Below are 21,854 nucleotides of genomic sequence, written 5' to 3'. Positions count from 1 at the left end.
TTAACCTAGGTGGAGTGCACTCACATGCAGTTGGTTAAACATTGCAGTTGCAGTCACGATACCAATGGACGTTGGTTCGAATCCCGGTTCTGACCAACGTCTACGTGTCGGAGGTAAATCTGGGCTCCTCGTCGCCGACCTCACTACTACGGTAGTGCATTGAAAAGCCCAGACTGAAAGTGAGCCGTGCTACAAGTCTGCAGCAGAGACCAGGACGGGGAAGCGTGGCAGCGAGAGAGAATGAAGAATGACTGCGAGAGAGATTGAAGGATGTTCCCAAGAATACAAAAGCAAAGACCAATTAATATTATGAAATTCATGTCGTGGAGCACAAGGCCTAAAAAGGCGATAAGCTCCACTGTGTTGTGACCACTAATACATACATAGATGCGCCATACAGCAAATTCCGTGCGGGCCAATATGTCACGATAGTAGAATCCACTCAGATAACCCTATTTGGTTGACGCCCATAAAACGGTCAAGGATGCTTCTCGAAACCGTATGGGCTATGCGAATTGTATATCTGAACGGATTTCCTGCATGAACTGCGAAAATATAAGTGATGACGTGCGAATATATCAACTACAACGAAATCGGCTGCAGAAGTCGCATATATTTTGTTTGCTATGATTGCGTTCGGCCACCCATCTCGTAGAATTCAATAGCATGATTATAACGACAATTACATTAACTTTGATATCGAAGTTGAGTTTGAAAAGCATTTCCTATTGATCCTTAAGGAGCGGTATCGCTCGTACGCAGTGCATGGGGCGCAGGGGCATATCAAGAATGGAAATTTCTTGAGGAAAAATATTTTCAACACGGACGTCGAAATATCCAACATTTCATAAGTTTGAACCTTCTTTCCCGCTGTGTACATGCCACTGCTCGTACGCGCCAATCGCGACTTTTGTCTAAACTCAACTAGGTTGTGATATCCTTTGAACTTTCGGTACGATGCAAGCTGTCTATAAATCAAACTTCTTAAATACGGGTTGACCTGACATAGTCAGGATCTTAGCCGATGTCCTGATTGACTCGATCTACGACGAGTCATCGTATCAAAGGCCTACATCAAATTTACTAATTTAGTTATGTTGATGGAAATGAGGATCCTTTGGCAGTCAGTCGTGGTGCATTCGCTATCGTTTCCTTTTTCAATTTCATCCTTCTGTTCTGAAACCATGTTTTCACCTGAAATATAAGCAGGAGAGGGACATGTAAATACTGTAAACATGCAGTGAGAGCAATTACGTTGTGGCTAACCACTACCGTATATTTCGGGGATGTGACCAAAGACCGATTCGGAGTTAAATTTTATTATAGATTGGTACTAAGTTGGATAACATGCGGGACTTCGAGCTCGAACTAATTTCTTGTTCACACTGAACTTTTCCATACTATATCCTACCAAATTTTCATCCAGGATTTGCGGCGATGTTTGAGTTTGGTCATGTGTGGTCAATTGGTCATATAATTTATACATATGGTTTTTCATTTAGTATCGTCAAAACACGTTAAATCGCGGTTAACTGTAAGCTATGTGATATGTATGCTTTTATGTTTTGGTTCAAGTTGCATGCTGTACCCGGGACTGCATTTAAAACATAGGTTGTTTTAAAACACTTTGCTTGAAACATCTTTTAAACAATGTTTTAAACAACTGCCGTTTGAAAAATATGTTTTTTTCAAACGTTCTGTAATTGCTCATAATTGTGCAAATACTGTCATGAAATGCAGGAGAGGAGACTTGGAGGAGACCTTAGGAGACTTGCGCTAGATATAATCGACGCATACGATATGAAATATGGTGGGCACCGCGAAATCGTCGTAGACGCAACAGTTGTAGCATGCAGTTAGTTGTATATCACTGAAACGGAATATATGTTCTGATGATGATTATGACCGCGGACCTTAAAATTGCTACATGACGATGTAGTCCTGATCAACGATATTGTTTGATCCGTTCAAGACAGGGCTGGAAACCTTTTCGATAGCATATTGACCCTATATTTTCAATAGTAATTTTTAAGGAGCCATGTAACAATGTTCAATCCACTGCCAATTCACAATTAAAGTTAAGTGACGTCACGGCTAAAGAACAACAACAATTCAAAACATATTTTAAACAGGCCATGTGCCAAGAGGTGTCTTGATTTCGTCAGAGCTGGTTAGAAATGAAGTACCTCTTCTTTATCAGAGTATACTCGAGCAGGTTTTACCTATACTACCTTCTTACTTTTTGCACTTCGGCTTTAGTAAAGTACAAATTGGTTTTGTGATCGGTTTGTAGTAGTCTTGTAAGGGAAATTGTCATATCACTTGGGCGATAAAGCCCTGTATCATGGTAGTCAAATAGGCCCTATAAATTTCCGGAAAATTATTGTATTGGTGGAGTCATCAGTAATTTTACGCTTATTACATTTTTTACTAAAGAATGCGACACCTCGACCAAAACTACTTTTCAAATCTTTCATTTTCTATTTCTACTTAAGTATTTTCGAATGTCATGGAAATCGCTACTTCTACTTGTAATTGAGAGTATAAATATACGTCCTTACCTCTACTTCTACTTGACCTCCTCTACAGAATAATATCTGAGGCGAACTGGTGCACACCATAAATGCGTCCCTATGTCATGTCGAATACGTCACACTATCGTTCAGCTTGGTATACACCTTAGCACCAGGGGATAGTTGTAATACTGCAATCAAAACTCATAACGGATAAGGTCCATAATACGTTATTGCCGTAGTCGTAAGCTATACTACAATGTACATGTACATACATCGATTACAATTACATGTCAGAATGAATACGTCATTTATAGATATACCTTTGTATCGTCCAAATTCAATAATTTTGCGATCTCTTCCCTTTCGACGTTGGACAGGTATCTCTTCGTGCGAAATTTATCTTCGAGAAAGCGCAGTTGGTCCTCTTTAAAGACAGTCCGCGCTTTTCTTTTCTTGGAGTAACTCGTCGACACCAGTTGGCTGTTGTGGAAAGCCTCGGTCGGCGTCAGGTACATTGGCTGCGCTGTAAAGGAGTTTATGGATACGGTTAAGATCGCATCTTGTAAATCAGTGACGTCTTCCTGTATCACAGTAGTTTTTAAAATGTCACAGTCATGGTGAGATTGAGGTGATGGCGTTTACGTTAACTTACCAAATAGCGAAACTGACCGATAACGCCGAAATGATATAATCGACTGGAATGAAGTTTTAAAAATCCTAAATAATTTATTTGACGAATATCTGATCTTTCATCTTGCGAATACACGCTGGGTTGCCTTGATGAGTCTTAGCCCTGGTGAAGAAGCGCAAAATTATCTTTTGGATACGACCCGTAGATTTTTAGTCCACCCTACCTATAGGTTCGTTTAGAGGGGGTCACCAACACGTGGCCCGCCAGGTCATATTTTGCGACCCGCGAGTGGAGCATTTCGAAATGCTGAAATTGATTTCAGTTTTGAAATATATTGGCGTTATTGTTTCAAAATAAGCAATTCGCCTATGCCCAATATCACTATTCCTCACCAGCTGAAACGACTTCGGTGATGGAAACTTCATTCCGTCGATGGAGACTCAGATGAATTAATGGGCATATTGCCTTGATGCGCAATAGCCAAGACACTGCCAAAACCGAGGCGATTTGAAAATTGTATACATTTCTTATGAAGCAAATTTATATTAAGTAGGCCTACATGCTCTGCTGTAACGTCGGCGATATGTATGTGTAGCATGTATGTAAACTGTACACAAACCCTATGACCTACACGTGTCTGCGGGATGCCTAAACTAATCTGAACTGATGGATTGTACGTCATACATTGTGCATAAGTGTCAGCTTTCGAGAGAAATCTTCCTAATAATAGTTATTAAGGTATTATTCGCATTTCGATGCCGTGTTGACATCAACACATCTCAAGCACTAAAATAGGCTTAGTTTAATGAGCTATCTACTCCAGAACATGCTATGATCATTCATTGAAGTAGAATAATTCCACTAATAGGATATGAGACTAGCATCTACGATGTTAACAAATCATTTCTTTATGTCAATTAGTGGTAATTCTCATAGCGATGAGTCTTTCGTTGAATAATAATACTGGCTATGGGAGGTAATTACATGCATCAGTGCGAATTGTCCTTTACATTTCCCTGAGCATATTGTGCCTTTCGTGCAGGCGATTTGCGTAGGACCCACGCTTCATTAGCATTACAAATTGCTTTTCGATCATCTGAGTCAATACACAAGCTTGTCCTTGGAGATGCGGTTTTTATTAGGCGAGGAAAGTTTCCCGCTGCGTGTTACTTTTTGGTGTCACTCAACAGAAGACAGCGTGCTTAAGAATATATTTGCTTCATGTTGAAACTAACACTGAACTAAAATTTAGACCATAGGTGACATCATCGTGACATGAGGTCATAAAGTCAACAATCCAAAGAGAAAAACACTTCCTCATAGAAATGTGTAAAGATAATAAAGTTCAATGTTGAAAATATTTGGTGATGATCCTGAGAAGCATTGCGATTATTCTTGGTCAACCCAGGCCTATATAGTAAGTTCTAGATCAGGGGTTCGTAACCTTTTTGTCTTCGCGGACTCCTTTTGGACAGTCACGGACTCCCATGGACCCCTCAAGTTTTAGCTGAAATTTTGCTCAATTATCTTACAACCGTCATCTCTCTTACACAGATGATATCAACAATGGGCTATAGTGGAGAACAGCAACAAAATGAACTTTCTTCAAAATACCATCATACTATATGTAGAAATTGGGTAGACTTTTATTATTTCAGATCGACTTCTGCGGGGGCATTTCTTGAAATACGTGGCCGTGTCTTGAAAATCCATTTCCACAAAGATAAGTATGGCGGAAAATGTAAGTTAAACGCGTGACGCTTCCGATGACAAGTTTTGGTATGATGGCATCATGTGACGCCAAAATTTAGAAACATAATTTTTAATCATCATATCACAGCTAGACTAGTCATGCAGCTCATCTTGAAGTTATTCTGGAAAAGTGATTATGTATATCACAGGAAAAATGGATTCCGCGACGAGGTTCCAATTCTGTTTTGGGGATACATTAGAAAAAAAAAACTTTCTTTCACAAACCCCCACAAAACCTCTCTAAACATATGTTTTTGTTAGTAAGCTATTGGCAATTTGACAATTAAATTTATTCTGCAAGGTAGGATATGGGATCTCATATGGCCATTCTCACATGGCTCTTGACAATTGAATGATGATAGCTGAGAATTGGGTGTTTTAAGATAACACAACATCGATATTTTGATATAATATCGTCAATCTTATATATAAGACCATATCAGCGTTTTACCGAAACCGCGTCCAGTATGTTGTCGCGATAATGAGAGGCCTGAAGAATAGAGCCTACATTTCACCAGTGGTAAATTCCCGATCCTGCATGGTCCCGTCTATTCCACAAGGCCGTCTTGAGGAAATTTATGGAAAGTATCTGCCCAGTGCCTATGTAGTGCTGACTTGAAATTATTATTGTGCATCGGATAAGACCTAGACAACCACAGTTATCTCTGATTTTCAGATTTGAATAGATGAAGTTTGTTTTAATATGCTATCTGTGTATACCGAATTTAGAATTATCAACTTAATATTAGTGTGCCATATGAAACGGGATTACGTGATGTGTATATGACAGTATAACAGTAGGCTTACCATATTTTGGAAATCTAAAAAGAGGACACTTTTTCATAAATTTCCAACTTTCAAAATCGGAGTAGAATTCTCAAACACCGGTTAATTTTTCCCACTTTGTGACTGGTTAACTAAAGAAAAAAAAAAAAAAAAAAAAGGTCATCTCTTCCGCTCAGAACTCAAAATACCGTTTTTCTCCCTACATCGCCAGATGGATGACTAAAAAAAAAAAAGAAAAAAAGAAAAAAGAAAAAAAAGGTCATCTTTTCGCTCAGAGCTAAAATCACCGTTTTTCACCCGTCGGAGCTTCACGTCTGTGCTAATATGTGGCATATCACTCGCAATTTGCTCTAAATCTGCTCTAAATCCTAAAAAAGAGGACAAAAGGGCGTCCTCCGAGGACACTTTCAAAAAAGTCAAAAAAGAGGACAAATCCTCTTAAAAGAGGACGTATGGTAAGCCTATATAACAGGGCTTTGAGGCAGGCCGGAATGTTGAATTGCTCTAGCTCCCGAGTCTTCTTTTATCATACATTGTCGAAATATAAAAGAAGTGAACCAGTTAATTAAATAGCTCATGCCTTCAAGTTGAAGATGTATGGCATGTAGCGTGAAATAATAGAATAGCGATACAAATGCTGCAGGCTAAATAGACCCACACTAATCTAGGAAGCTATCGGCTGACATTAGTAATGAGCCAGCGCACCACGTCAAGATTTGAGCCAGGCGCTGGATTGGGCCGTATCTATTATTGCATGGTTGCAAGGATAGACTGCATCAAAACTAAGTACCTCTACCACATGCAGAGACTTGATGATTATCGGTATATGGGACTTTTCTAACAAATGCAGATATTTGATGATTGACCAAAGAGGGGAGGGGGCGATCGCCCACCTCGCCCACCCCAAAAGCCACCTCTGATGCCACCCAATATTTAGTATTATCGTGGGTAACGCGCATAGAATATGTTATTGTTGTAGTTTAGCATGACTGTTTCTCTGAATCTCAGATCACCAGCTGTCGTGGCCACATTGTATTTATTGCAGTTGCTGTTATGATTTATCTCAATATGTGTTATTTATGTTTATGTGTTATGAGCGAGGCCCGGGTTGTGGTACTCTGTTAGTGATTGCGCTGCAAGCTTACTAATTCATAGATAGGACTTTCTTTTTCTTGATTGCAATAATTCGAACCCGCAATGAACTGAAGAAATAGTATATCCTTACTTGCAATATTCCTTGCTACACCACTATTCTGTGGAATCGCGAATGCCGGGTATCCGTACGAAATTCGATTGATTTGACTTTGTTCTGCCGGGTATCCAGGCGCAGAGACATTGATGTGTGTTGGATATCCCATGGATGAGCGTATTGTATTCAAGCCTCTGAATGCCGATAAGGAAGTATTTTGTATACAAGGTGCCGTACTCTGAACCATATTTTGTTGAGGTAGTAAGAATGATTGGTGCTCCCTTCTTCCGTATGGGGCAATGCCAGAATTAATCGCCTTTACGCATGATGTCCAAGCCGCAACGGCATCAGGGGTAGGCGTCAGCAGCCCGGTAAACGGTAGATAGTCATAAATGGAAGGAGGAACAATATTCTGAAAATTTTCGGCATCAGATTGTAAAGTATGTTTTCCAACAGTTGCCATTTCTCCAGATTTCAATGATCCTTCAACGCGTTGATCTTCATTTGTTACTTTTCCACAATCTTGGTTTTCTTTGTGGGTTTGAGTCAAAATATTCTCTATCAAAAATGGTCGCCGGGAAGAGCTTGTAGTAATTCCATCAACTTCTTCCATTTCAGCGACCGTTTGACTGTGTCTCTCTTTTCTTTGATCCGACATCAGAAGTATTCGGATGTATTTTACTTCTTTCGCAATGTGTAAATAAGATTATCTCTTGCAATGGTTAAATCGCGTAGATGTATTTGTATATATATGCGCCCACACGCTGTAACCTGGTTGCCTTTTTTCTAAGCTCACTATTGGAATCACTTGATCATCATCTCTTATCATGTTATTGACTTTCCTTTAACCAGACTGTATAATTACGGTACAAGCGAGGGTGCGATTACATTGCACCGGCTAATCCTCATATCCCTTTATAAGGGGTAAGTTTTTCGTGGCGAATTTATCGGTCTGTGATGTATATTGAGGAATTCATTAATGTCACTAACTGTGACTATAGGCAGGTTCACGCATTCCATAGTCATTCGGCGACATAAAACAGGCCGGTCCTCTACCTTTTATATATTAAACTATATTGAGTACCAATGGGTTGGATTTATTTATTTGTTTTTCTGTGTGACGTCGCCACTAAATGTGCGGCCTTGATGGAAAATATGCTTAGCTAGGCATCTACCTGCATCCGTATGCAATGAATGGCCATAAAATAGTTTATTTTAAGTGCGTTTTGCAGTTTTAATGCAATTCATAATGCATTGAAATCACATGTATCTAAGTCGGATGTAAGAAATTCGGCATGTAGCCTAACTATATTAATTTTTTTCTCGACTTGCTTTTTCTAGAACTGCCGCTGCGGTTCACGCAACGGAAAGTGTCAGTGCGAATTCGGATTTAAGACATCCACGCGGTAATAATTTGACCTTTTTAGTCAATAACCTACTGGTCGATCAGCAGTATCTGGCAGTGTTGGGATGACTCGAGTCATGACTTGACTCGAGTCAGACTCGAGTCACCTTTTTCGTATGACTTGACTTGACTCGAGTCACTTTGCTAAAATGACTTGACTTGACTTGACTCGGCGTATCAAAAATGTGGATTGACTCGTGACTCGGAGCAAAATTTACGAGTCAATTTCGAGTCATCAAGCAATCGATGTCGATAAAAATCATTGTGTCTTGCATATGTTCGGATTGTACGCGAAACGCTGGTGTAACCCATGAGAACGACCAATCATTCAATGATCGTGCGTTTTTACTGAGCCTCCATTGTTATCTCACAAATTAATTGACCGCAAATGAAGTCATCGCTGTCGTAAACTAGTGTAGTACAGTAATCTAATAGCAAAATGTGAATTTCTGTTCTCTGTTCTTATCTTGACCAAACCTCTTGTTTTATTGAAATTGAATTCCAATATAGTTTATATAGTCCTCAAACCATTGGCGCAGGCTAGAATTGTATCATGTCAGTTTGTAAATCGGTACTGGGTAATGTATCGCATCTTATCAATTTGTTTCTCTATTCTCTATTTAAGCTGGTAACTATAATCCGAGGCTATGCAATTACTCACGTAGTTTAGCATTTATACGTATATATGTGAGCGATAAACCGCCTTCTTGAGTTTATATTTAACTCTATATTCGTTCATAGGTCCAGAATCAATGACCACTCAGTCTGTGTTTCAGACAGCCAGCAAAATGCAATGATGTAAGAATGCCTCATACTTGGAAAAGGCAACATGACTTGAATTGTGACTTGACTCGTGACTTGACTTGACTTGACTCGACTTGACTCGAGTCACCTCGAAAAATCGAGTGACTTGACTTGACTCGAGTCACCTTCGAAAATCGATTGACTTGACTCGAGTCAAAATCTGCAATGACTCGAAATGACTCGTGACTCGAAGGTAGTGACTTGATCCCAACACTGGTATCTGGATAAAGTCCCGATTTCCATGTCTCTTTTGCAACTTACGAAAAGTGTCCTCGTATTCGGATCTTAAAAGATGATGCGCGAGTGGACATAAAATGAAAGTACTGGAGAGACTTTTTTTCACATCAAATCGAAATGCATACCAAAAAACAGCAACAATAAAACTGCAAAAAACGCAGACAATGCTATATCATTTCGGTAGCCTATCGCTTATGAATTACGAATGGTCGATACAAAATGACATTCGAGGTTATATGTGTCGAAGGTTTATCTTGGGTCCTCTACCCTACATCGCTGTTCTTACGGCGACTTTGCATCCAAAGTGCAGGGAAATAAGACTCAACGAAGGACGAATACAAGAAAAGCGAATCGAAAGAGCAAGGAATAGCGTCCTAAAAGAAATAGCCTACTGCCATCGAGCACGGTTACACCGGGCGTTAGGCCGAGGTGGATGTGTCTTGTGTATCGGATTGTAGGCTATACTTTGTGTCTCTTGAGTGGATAAAAGTTACAAAACCGCCGATTATACTGTGATCACACCTACAGGAAACAGATACACCTCTCTCAACATGAATTGGTTGTAAAATGCATATTATCAGAAATGAATAATAATAATGCTAGGTAACGGCTAGCAGCAAATAGACTAGGCTATATAAAATTTGGAGCAAGTCAGTGCTCAGTAGCCGATGGCAACAGAAGATGTAAGTTGAAGACAATCAATCAATCAGTTTTATTAATATTTTCGCCGTTTCAAAACACCACAAAACTGCGATACAATGAAAAGATAGGAAATTGTCGAAACAACTTGGAGTGGTCTTTAAGATCAGATACGCACCTTGGCCTAGGCGAAGTGAAGAAGAGGCATGCACAGTGCACACCTGCACACTGAATGAAAAGTAATGCAGAGAATATAAGACGCAAGCGACAGTAATCTATGTCGTCTCGTGTAGAAGTCAGGAGACAGAAGCGATTAATATATAGTGTATATAGTACCACCACACCCATTTACAGCGTAAATTGCTGTAAATTACCTCGCGGTACGACCCCAGTAACTCTACACAACAATGCGTACGACCCGCTAGTGGTTTATTTGTAACGTAACGAATATCCGTGAGTTCCGCGCATGCGCAAATTTGCCCGTGAGATCTGCTATCGGGTCACTAAACATAAACTTTGCTCTTTGACCACGCAGTCGCCTGAACCGTGACTTAACTTTGTTTTTAATTTGCGGGGGGAAACTTACAAATTAGTGTTGTATGTTGTGTAGTTGTTTGTTAACTATTCATCAATGTTTGCAGCAGTGCAGTCTGTTTTTGACTTGCATATTGGTGTCGTAGTAAGGGATGCGAAGATCAAAGTTATGGTACCATGTACGCAGAAGTTATGCTCGCATTGGCTATATTGGTTTCGTTTCGTCTTATACAATACGTGTTAGGTGTTATGATGACACTGGTATATAGTAAGGTACGAAGGGAAGAAACTACAAGTAATATGGGAGCATAACTGTGTGAAAAATATCCTCGTAATCTAGACGTTTGTGAGATATATACTCTACATTATACGTATCGGCTATACCCGTCGAATAGACGAATACCACACTATTACAGTAAATCAATACGGTAGCCTAACTATATATATTATATATCTTCTTGTTGTGAATATTTTGTGTAGAGATTTCTTTGACAAGTCTGAAATGCATGGAAGTGTCCAACAAGAGTGAAATGGATAATGAAACTATACAAAGATTGATAAGAATATCAAAAGACAAGAATAAAGGCATGGATGTACGGCCCTTCACCATTCTCATGTCCTGATGTTACAAATTACATGGATATATTTTCAGGACATTCGAAATGATGAGGTGACACAAGAAGAAACTGAGGAAATGGAGCTCACGCATGAAATGACACACGGTGACAGTAACTCCAGTAATTTGGTAAATACCTGAAGTTATCACTCACATGTCAGAGGAAAATATAGACAGTATACTAGGCGTCAACTTGCAAGCCTAACTTGCAAGCCTGGATTGAATCAAGATTCAGTCAACTTCTCTTAAGCTTACGCTAAATCACCCTGTTTCAGCTATCTATATTCGCAGTCATCCCCTATGGAATCTAGGCTCATTTTTTAAAATAAATCCTGTGTGATGAGAGCTTTTCTGGATAGAATAATTAAGTAATTAATCAGAGGGTCTGGTCCACTTTCCTACCCACGAAGAAAAGTGTTCCCCACGGACACCAAGAAATGTTTACCATGAACACGAACAAAAATTTATAAACGCCAAAATAAATTGTTTTTTTCTTGTGCCTTTAGAGAGACGGATATTAGGGTTGGGGTGGATGGAAAGGGAGATTGGAAGTGGGTTAGGGTCAAAGTTGGGGTTAGGTATCCAAAGATTAGGGAAGGAGGATATTAGGGTTGCGGGAGGGGGGATATTAGGGTTGCGGGAGTGGGGATATTAGGGTTGCGGGAAGGGGATATTAGGGTTGCGGGAGGGGGGATATTAGGGTCGCGGGAGGGGGGATATTAGGGTTGCGGGAGGGGGGATATTAGGGTTGCGGGAGGGGGGATAGTAGGGTTGCGGGAGGGGGGATATTAGGGTTGCGGGAGGGGGGATATTAGGGTTGCGGGAGGGGATATTAGGGTTGCGGGAGGGGAGATATTAGGGTTGCGGAAAGGGGATATTAGGGTTGCGGGAGGGGAGATAGTAGGGTTGCGGGAGGGGGGATATTAGGGTTGCGGGAGAGGGGATATTAGGGTTGCGGGAGGGGGGATATTAGGGTTGCGGGAGGGGATATTAGGGTTGCGGGAGGGGAGATATTAGGGTTGCGGAAAGGGGATATTAGGGTTGCGGGAGGGGGGATATTAGGGTTGCGGGAGGGGGGATATTAGGGTTGCGGGAGGGGATATTAGGGTTGCGGGAGGGGAGATATTAGGGTTGCGGAAAGGGGATATTAGGGTTGCGGGAGGTCCCGCAACCCTAATATCCCCCCTCCCGCAACCCTACTATCTCCCCTCCCGCAACCCTAATATCCCCTCCCGCAACCCTAATATCCCCCTAACCCCAACCCAATATCCTCACCCGTAACTTTAATATCCCTCAGCCCTAATACCCCCTCCCACAACCCTAATATCCCCTCTCCCTCAACCCTAATATCCCCCTAACCCCAACCCTAATATCCCCCCTCCCACAACCCTAATATCCCCCCTCCCACCCTAATACTCCAACCCTAATCTTGGGATACCCTAAACCCAACTTTGACCCTAACCCTCTCCAAACGCAAAAACAATATATATTGACATTTATAAATTTTTGTTCGTGGTCATGGAAAACATTCATTGGTGATCATGGTGAACACTTTACGATCTCTGACTTTGTGGGTAGGAAAGTAGACCAGACCCTAATCAGAAAGTTTTGCGTGACGTTTCCACCAATTCCACCCTGGGCACTCATCACATTGTAATGAGAGTGTATCACTGTGGCTCTCAATCTTTGCAGCTTTATAGGACTGTCAAAATGTCAAAGCAAATTTTGTGAACCTGTGAACTTCATAAAATCACAATTACCCCAAAATGAAATCACAACAAATGTATGCAACTCAAAAAGGAATATTGGAAACTGTATTTTAAAAAGAAATTGCTACTGTCTTTTTGATAATACAAGCGGAAAACTTAACGAGATCCAAGCGAACCTGTGGTGCGGCCCCTCCAAAATTGCGTTGCGTCCACCTAGCGGGCTTGTCTATGTTGTGGACTGCTGGTCCAACCTGCATCAACTTATTTTTGAAAGTATATGTTTGTATCACACCTAGTCTTTGACCAGAGGTGATTGCTCTATGATTCACAACAGGGATCATAAAAATGCCAGAGACTAGTGGTGGGGCAAATCCGCATCTTGACAAAACGTGAATAATCGTTGCAATGTTAATTATCTAGAAATTGTCTCAACACCACTTCCACCATACAGAATGTTTTTGAATTAATTTTTTGAATTTCTGAGATTCGATTCAGATCCCGGATCCTTCCCATCGCTTCTTGTAAGGGTGAATTGTTATCATGTATTCTATAATTCTAGTGTACGCGCAACGATCAAAACCTCTACGTGATCCAATCAGATCATAGCACTAGTCAAGGATACGTCGGTACGGCAGGTGTGATGTAAATTTTGGTAACGGCGTTTTGTTTCAAAAATTACGACTCTGTTCATTTAATCTGACAGAAGAAACGGTTGTGGTTGAACAAGACATTGAAGATCATGAAGACGAGGATGGTTCACAATTGAAAAAAGATAGGGATATGGTACTGCTATAAAATTTGTGAAATAATGTGATCATTTTGTGCATGCAAATCTGGCACGGTCAATCCCAGCACAGCTGAAGCTCGCAATTAATAATTCTGTGTAGCTTATTCATCATTACTACTCGGCAATTACGGATCACTATGGATTATAATTATAATGAGGACTAGTGCTCAATATTTCGAGCACATTCTGACAGTTGATTGTAAAGGCACTATTGGTTGATCAGGCACCATTGACCTTTCATCCGTCTCATTAGGTACTGTTTCACGACATTTATGAACATATAGAAGTGTGCATATGGTTGGCCGTCACACTAGGACCTAGTTAAAGTCATCAGCATGAAATTGTGTAATTGCATAAAAAAAGTTACCTACCGTTGCTAATTGTGAAGATACATCATTTAAACTTGCTCATTCTTAAGTGCCTTACATGCTGAAAAAGTAGTCTCGTGCTCTAGTCAGTCTAGTGTCTGTGGTACATTGCTTTCTCCTAGTGTTGGAATATTTTTGTAGATCCTCAATTGGATATTTATTATGAAATATAACGAAAAACACTATGCTAGTACTTCAATAGGTTATTAACGAAATGATGCGTTTGATATTTGTGATGAATTTGTGGAGAAAAACTAATGGTTCTGTTTGCCCTCACCCAGGATGGATCACGGAATGACCAGGGCTTGTATGTGATCCAGTCTGATCATTCGACGGGACAGGCTTTTGTGACAGAGCCATGTGGGTTGTTTTATATAATTTATCCCGGTGATTGACAAAAAAAATCTGTTTTCCTTCCGTTTTCAGCGTCTGGTAATCCTCATCAAAACAATGTTCTTACGATAGAGCAGTTAACTCCTGGAAAACTGCTGGAACTCCAGAGCAAGGGTCTCATCCAGGTCTGTACTGCTTGGCTTGTGTGACTGTGATCGCACTGCTGTTGCGGTAATTGTTTATACTTTCGACATTTCTTGTCAAAGTACCTTTGCAACTTTGTTATAAAGCGGTGGAATCATGTATGTACTTACAAGTTACTCAAGTGTATTGGTCACAGTTGTTTGTTGGCGGATTAGAACTCTAACTATCTATTTGAGTAGTAGGCTATTAGTCCTTGTCCCAATTACCTGGGAAGAACTATGTCTTGCTGTGCTTCTGTGTTTGAGAATAATCAAAAGTAGCCCGTTGAGGAAGTGTGAAGCAGTGAAACATAGTGAGGGATTTTATTCGTCTTTAGTGTGCTTTGTTATCAGCACATGATTTCTTGACCAATGCTGCCACAAACAAGTGCAATTTCTGAACTATATTTCGCGATTATGTAACAGTTGGCCGGGATCACTACTAGAAATAGTGTAAATGAATTTTCGATTGAATTTCTATGTATAATTGAATAGTATATTCTAAAAATTGTACATTGAGCGCTCTCCTATTCAAAATTTCATGCTGGTGAGTAGGTAACGTCATATTTTGTGATACAATTGTTGATATACAATGTTCTTTCCAATTCTCTAATAGTTGCTGGCGACTACCCCTGACGAGTTTCAGCCAAAAATATTCTGGCTCATTTCAATATGTATAGCCTATAATATTCAATATTATATTGAAGTTCTGTGCCTCTAAGAAGCTCTTCGATTAAATTTCTGTTGGACAAAATCATCTGCTGTAAGTATTTTTCTTTCACTTCAAAATCTGTTGAAGTGGATTTAATCCACAAGTGTTAGTGACTACTGGACCCGTTGACCAGCTATCTCAAATTCAGATATCAACTGGCTCCCTTGCCGGGTCTCAAGTCGGAGGCGACCAGAGCACGATACAAATTTCCGTGGAGCCTCAGAACCTATTCCGCGCGCCAACTTGGTTACAAGACGGTCACGACGCACAAAAATCAGAGAGCCCGTCGGGAGGCAAAGATGTCTGCGTCGTGTGCGGGGACAAAGCATCAGGTAATGCGTTTTTCCAGTGATCACGAGTCATACTGTGTGGAGAACAAATTTGTGATCTGTTTTTAAATCGAGACGAGATGTTTTATACTTTTGAAGTGAGTCATTAACTTGATTTATGTTATTTTCCAACGTTCATTTGGCTTCATTCAATGAATTTGAATTAGAAAACTCAAGTCCTTGTAGTCACCAAAAAAATTATCGAGTCAGTCATACGATAATGGCCTGTTTATAACATCTACTTCAACTTCCATGACTTTAGTATTTGAGATCCATATCTAGAATCAATTTTGTCTCGCACCCTAGTCCACATTTGATAATGGCTGAAATTTGGACTTCTGAAGTCCAAATTTCATGTCCAAAGCAAATCCAGAAATAGTAAATCCAAATCTGGCCAAGTTTGTGCTAATCTCCCCTTTCAAGTGTGACCGACATCGCGCTCTCCCTATCCAGGCAGGCACTACGGCGCGAAAAGCTGCGAAGGATGCAAAGGCTTCTTCAAGAGGAGCATACGAAAAAATCTACAATACAATTGCCGCGGCACGCGCAGCTGCACAATATCAAAGGCGCACCGGAACAGGTGCCAGTACTGCCGACTGCAGAAATGTCTTCAGGCGGGAATGAAAGCGGAAAGTAAGTCTGGCCGGGTTTGATTGCTTTCGATTGAAATTCGACGGTAATCGTTGCCAGGCGTGCAATGCGAGAGATCGCCAATCGTTCGTCAGACGGAATTCTCGGACGAGGATGACTCTCGGGTGTTCATGCGGAAATTTCCGAGACTATCGGTAACTATTATGTATTGACGTACATATTGATATGCATGACCTGTAATTCTAAATGGGGTGTGTGGTTGTAACGATTTGCCGGCATCGTATTGGAGCTAGTCAGTTGAGAGGATATTATGCAGTCTTGACGTAACGTACTCCTCATAACTTTGCACACATCCTCAAATCACGTAAAGTTTGATCCGGGTGCGTACTTGGTGGAGAGTTCGATATCAGGCTATCACACTATGTGGTCTACCACGGCACGTAAAACTTTCCCTTCCGAGAATAGTAATATAATAATCATGAAATCTTTAATAGATTTCTTAAACCAAATTCTCCAAGTGCCAAGTTCGCTGGTGATCACTGTATCGTGTGATATAGTATGCGATAAAGTTTTCAAAACTGTAAAACACAACCTAAATGGGATGCGAAACCAACAAGTAATATATCATTGGATTCAGAATTTCAGGTTTTCCCTCTGTGTATTTATGGTGAAACGTTCTACCATGTATTGATATTATCGATTGAATTAGTTGAGCAAAAGCTGTCACTCGTGGCTTGTTTGAAAGAAGATAACTCTGTCGCCAGGAATAGCATGTACTTATTCGCACTAGGTATACGTTGTGGACTCGATAAGGAAGCAACCAAAGCATGTACATTTTTACAACAAGGTTATCTCGTCTTCTTGATTATATACACGCTCGGTTGCCCTGCTCTCGTCTAGCTTCGTGGCGTAGTTGGTTATGCGTTGAAATTATGAATCCAATCCAACGATATATTACTTGCTGGTTTCGCATCCCATTGAGGTGGTGTTTTACAGTTTTGAAAATTGAAGCAAAATTTTTCGGAAAACCTCGTCGGCGCCAGCTGGTCAAGTAGAAATAACATAAATTTCTGCTCGACTACAAGTAGAATTAGTGATTTCTGAGTAGGTAAAAAGTAAGTGTTTAGGCCTAGTTTTGCTCAAGTAAAAGTAGTCTGGAATCATCACCACTTGAATAAACGGTGCAAGTAGGCAAAACGCACTTGAGCAATGCAAAAAGAAGTTCTTTGTTTCTGATCACCTCTGTCGTTACCGTCTATTTACCACTATCATCTTTGACCATGTACGACTGTAGCTCAGAGTCATTTAGTGTGTTTAGAAAAGGTGTGATTCTCGCCGCGAATTTATTGTACTTTGGTAACGGTCCCTTTCTTCAAGACAAACGAGGGGCAAGGCAGCCTGAGCACGCTGGCCAACGTCGTATCGACGATAGCAACCCTGAAGAAACCGCAATCCTCCTTGCACGACACGATTAAAAGCTGCGACCCCGACAACGTCGATAAAGACATGGACGTGGACCGGTGTGTGTTTCGCCTTGTCTACGTTTCGGAATCTGTCTTGATTGTTCTCTCTTCAGGGCTTTGACGGAATTGGTCAAGACTTACAACTCGTTACCGGCGTCCGCGCAAAAATTCCCCGTCGTCGATTTCACGGCAGAAAATGACGACAATGAACCTATTATTGATCTCCAAGTGAGTGCCGGCAATCTTAGGAATGTCTTTTGCGTTGCGAATGGAGCTGGATACAATGATTCCATTCGAACTCGAGTTGAGTGTTGATTTTCAATTTGGTAATGTTTATATGCAATGTTCCCATCAGTTTTCTACTAGTTGCTGATTAGCTGTGACGAGTAATAGCCGAAAATGTTCGGGTTTATTTCAACATGAATATGTTATTCAATAGCATATTGAAGTTCTGTACCTTGTAGAGCGTCTTCGAATTTGTTCAGGGCCCTCTGATGTCGGACGTAGACTGCGATTTCAAACTCACAATGCCGACGCCTGTGCCCGACCACTTCAACGTGCAGTACATCTGCGAGTCCGCGTCCCGGTTGCTTTTCTTATCGGCGCAGTGGGCGCGTAACATATTCGCTTTTCAGGTGTTGGGGTACGTGGAAATCGTTAATTTCACGGGCTCTGTCCCGTAGTATGTAGCATTTTTTTGTAATGACTTGAGTTCTTTCAGATGTCCATTTTCTAGTTCCACTTGAATCAATTTGACATACCTTTGAGATTCCTACTTCTGCTTCTAATTACGCATAAATTAACTTTTGTACGATTAGCAATGCTGACCATCTATGCGTGTCTATGAGTAACGATCGATGCGTGTCTCGCAGAAACGACTGCCACACGGCGCTGCTGCGGGCCTGTTGGAATCAGCTGTTCACGTGCGGTCTGACGCAATGCAGCGAGCAGATGAAGCTCGACTCTATCCTCGCAACGATAACGCAACATCTCAACGAGGGATTGAAGCAAAGTAATTGCGTTTACTGTATTCGGCAGGATGAATTGAACGAAAGAATGTTTTCAATGTCGAAGTACTTCTACTTATTTGGAGTAATTAAGTGGTTTTGTCTTTTTACTACTTTTACTGCTGCTGTCTTTTAGAGATTTCCACTAACGCTGCATACATGTATTTTCTAAACTAGATAGTAGTTTAGGGTATGTTTGTGACTTCATCATTAAAACTGGTACCTGTGGCGTCCCCGCTTGACGCTCAGCATTTGCGGGATAACATGGCGGGTTGGTACAGCAATTGAAAAGCCTCACAAGGCTAAATCTATACCTACCTTGTCCAGCGGCTTATGCACATCATGCACTCATGGTATGCATATGTACAGATCGTGTGTATGTATATCATGAGTGGGTCTATGTGCTGCAAAAACATGAAGGACAAAAATATATAACGGCCTGTAAGCTCACAGAAAAATTAGAAGCACTCAGTTCCTCACCGCCTCTGGCTTCTGGTCATGCGATGAATTGGTCACCTGGCAACCGCAGCACGAAACTCACAGCCGCATGACGGACAGTAGACACGCAGCGATGCCATGTCTAACAGCGATCGTATCAACTCCAGATAAGCTAACGAAAGAGCGCGTGGGACAAGTCATCCATCAGATCATCCGAACGCGGGAACTGGTCGCGGACCTAAAAGCGATGGAACTCGACGAAAGGGAGTTTGCCTTTGTCAAGACGATGCTGCTCTTCAACCCTGGTTTGGATTGTATTGTGTTGCCCATTTGACGGTATCGTGCTGATCGTTATGTGTGCGCGCAGATAACGTACGGGGGAACAGGAAAGAGCAGGTTCGCAAGTTTCAGATGAGGTGCCTCGCTGAATTTCGGGAATTTGAAGAGAAGATCCATCCCGAAGATGAGGACAGGTACTAGTTGGGGCTGTTGGTAGGCCACTGGCAGTTAACTGCACCGTGTATTATGATTAGTTTTCATATGGGATCGACTGTAATAAATTTAGTTATAACCCGAAACCGACACGACGATAATGAAATGGAGAGTAAAATTTTTAAGGAGAGAGAGAGAGAAGTTTATTACCAAGTTTAAAATTTGGTGCTGCGACACGATATAGACTAAATCCTTATTATCCAGATAGTTGCACTGACATTGAAGCATTAGGATCGAAACAAAACTAACAATGAGTAACTTTCGGGGATGTAGCAAAATAAACAAAGTAATAATATGTGAAGAAAACAAGGCTATTGTGTTCTAATATGCAGTCAATGTTCTTGTTAGTCACAGAATCTAGGAAAAGATTAGAAGTGAAAATAGTCTAAGAAAATGACCACTTGGATAAGTAGCACTAGTGCTTTGTCACTGAAGTGGAAGTAGTTTAGAACAAAGATTGGTTAGTACAAGTACTCATAACCTACTTTAGTACTTGAAAACGTAGAAAAGCCTCGTTTACTTGACCATTCAGGTTACACTCTCTGCTGTTGAAGCTGCCTGCGTTCAGCGCCATGGATGGTGGCATCACGGAAGAGCTTTTCTTCGCCGGGCTCATCGGCAACGTGCGTATAGACTCGATCATCCCGTACATTCTCAAAATGGAAACGGGCGAGTACAACGGCGCCGACGCCGAGAACAACAGCGGCGACGACGCCACCAGCCGGGAAACGTTAATTCTCGATGAAGACGAGAGTCCAGCGAAGGTTTATGTTTTCGAAAATGCCGACGGCGAAGTTGTTCCCGCCGTTAGTGATGCGGATATCATGTGACGCGGGTCTTGACTTGTCAATGTTTGTAGAGTTCGAATCATGTGAAAATCCGGGTCTATTACCAGGGCTGGGCAGGGCATATTGATTTGAGTATTCATTCTAATGATGCGAGTGGAGATTATTTTTTCGAGTATTGGACTCATACGCTCCTTGCCACCAATGAGAATTATAGTTTAGATCACTGGTTCTCAACTTTTTGACCTCACGGACCAGTAAAACTTCCAAAACAAATCTTGCGAACCGGCTCACCTTCAAGAACTAAAATTCACCCTAAATTGATTACGGCAACATGAATGTAATATTGACGACTCCGTTTAACGATGCCACAATGATACTAGATACGTGGTTCTATTGAAGTTCCTGCAAGGCGAAGCTCGTGAAGTCCTGTTAAAGACCATTAACTTGAATATGATTGTTCGATGTCCTTCGGAAGAAATGTGAATTTGCTATAGGCTCTATTATACTGCCTGTAGTTTCTTAATTGCAGTTTGTTAAAAGTCTACGTAGCTTTCACATATAAGCCGTCCGAAACGAGTTGTAGGCTACTTTTTGACAATTTCTTGTAACGTTTTTGCCAGTGTGACGTACGCCTGAAGTAGACCATGAACTCTATTGCGACGCCATGCTAAAAATTTGTTCCACACTTCTCAGTAAATTCAAAATGTGATGTTTATTTCTCTAATCAATGGACAAGCATCCAACTTCTTGGCATTTTGGAATTGGGATGTAAATTTCTAGTAAATCTGGCAGACTGGCGGTTGAGAACCACTGGTTTGGATACCATTTTTCTCAGTGGAAGGCTGTAAAACTCAATTGGTCGTATCACGGCATTGAAAACAAGTAATACAGAGCTACGCATGGGAGTGCTAATGACATATCTGCGAAGTCGTGAGCAACTCATAGCATTGTCACAAGGTTTAATGAAATAGGTAATACACAATCTTTAATTTTATACTTTCCAGGCTTGTAATGGCTTGAGTCACCATTTTTTGGTGACTCGACATGACTGGAGTCAGTTTTTCAAACGCTAGAATTGGCTCGACTTTTACTTGAGTCATTGTGCATGGCTCGAACCAAGTCATATGACTCAAGACTAGGACGGCCAAGACGAGACATTTCATTGTAACTTCGAAGAATAGTAAAGTCACCACCTTATTGGTATTTTGTCCTGATACTTGGAAAATAGGGCCAGAAACTGTTAGGACTGAGGAAAGTCAAGAAATTATGAATGCGAGCCATTCGATATCCCCCAAGAAGAGTTTAAATAAGTTGAACCAGATTGAACTAAAAACTAAATGGTGACCGAAATGACTCGGACTCGAGTCGCAATACTACAACTCGGGTTCGACCCTCTACCTGTAGTCGGTGCTGAATTGACTCGAGTCAAAACTATGAAAGTGAGATTGGCTTGTGACTTGGTTACAACCCTGGAACTTCCCCCCATCATACTATTGTGATGTCGTCACGAGTGATACTCGACTCAAAATCTGATACCCGATTCTGA

At 41.1% G+C, this 21,854-nt stretch overlaps 2 protein-coding genes across 2 annotated transcripts; one reads left to right on the top strand and one right to left on the bottom strand.

The window, feature by feature from the left end:
• Window positions 1-600: 600 nt before the first annotated feature.
• On the bottom strand, window positions 601-7,758 carry LOC145453876 (uncharacterized). Its single transcript, XM_080331844.1, has 3 exons — window positions 6,911-7,758; window positions 2,837-3,039; window positions 601-1,194 (listed from the first exon to the last, which is right to left on the bottom strand). The coding sequence occupies exons 1-3, from the start codon at window positions 7,530-7,532 to the stop codon at window positions 1,093-1,095; spliced, it is 927 nt and encodes a 308-aa protein (XP_080187970.1). The 5' UTR covers window positions 7,533-7,758; the 3' UTR covers window positions 601-1,092.
• A 2,779-nt stretch (window positions 7,759-10,537) lies between these two features.
• Window positions 10,538-20,418, top strand: LOC145454091 (nuclear receptor subfamily 2 group C member 2-like). Its single transcript, XM_080332112.1, has 16 exons — window positions 10,538-11,086; window positions 11,146-11,238; window positions 13,378-13,453; window positions 13,522-13,601; window positions 14,255-14,333; window positions 14,400-14,491; window positions 15,349-15,532; window positions 15,983-16,162; window positions 16,220-16,314; window positions 17,498-17,640; window positions 17,697-17,811; window positions 18,069-18,226; window positions 18,456-18,595; window positions 19,196-19,333; window positions 19,396-19,501; window positions 20,053-20,418. Exons 1-16 carry the CDS (start codon window positions 11,000-11,002, stop codon window positions 20,348-20,350), a joined length of 2,064 nt encoding a protein of 687 aa, XP_080188238.1. The 5' UTR covers window positions 10,538-10,999; the 3' UTR covers window positions 20,351-20,418.
• The last annotated feature ends 1,436 nt before the right edge of the window (window positions 20,419-21,854 follow it).

This window comes from Botryllus schlosseri, chromosome 13 (genome assembly GCF_051294905.1).
Source record: "Botryllus schlosseri isolate E-star chromosome 13, Bs_hap1, whole genome shotgun sequence".
NCBI lineage: Eukaryota > Metazoa > Chordata > Ascidiacea > Stolidobranchia > Styelidae > Botryllus > Botryllus schlosseri.
The sequence above is the reverse complement of the archived record's forward strand: the minus strand, read 5'-3'. Positions and strand labels throughout refer to the sequence as shown.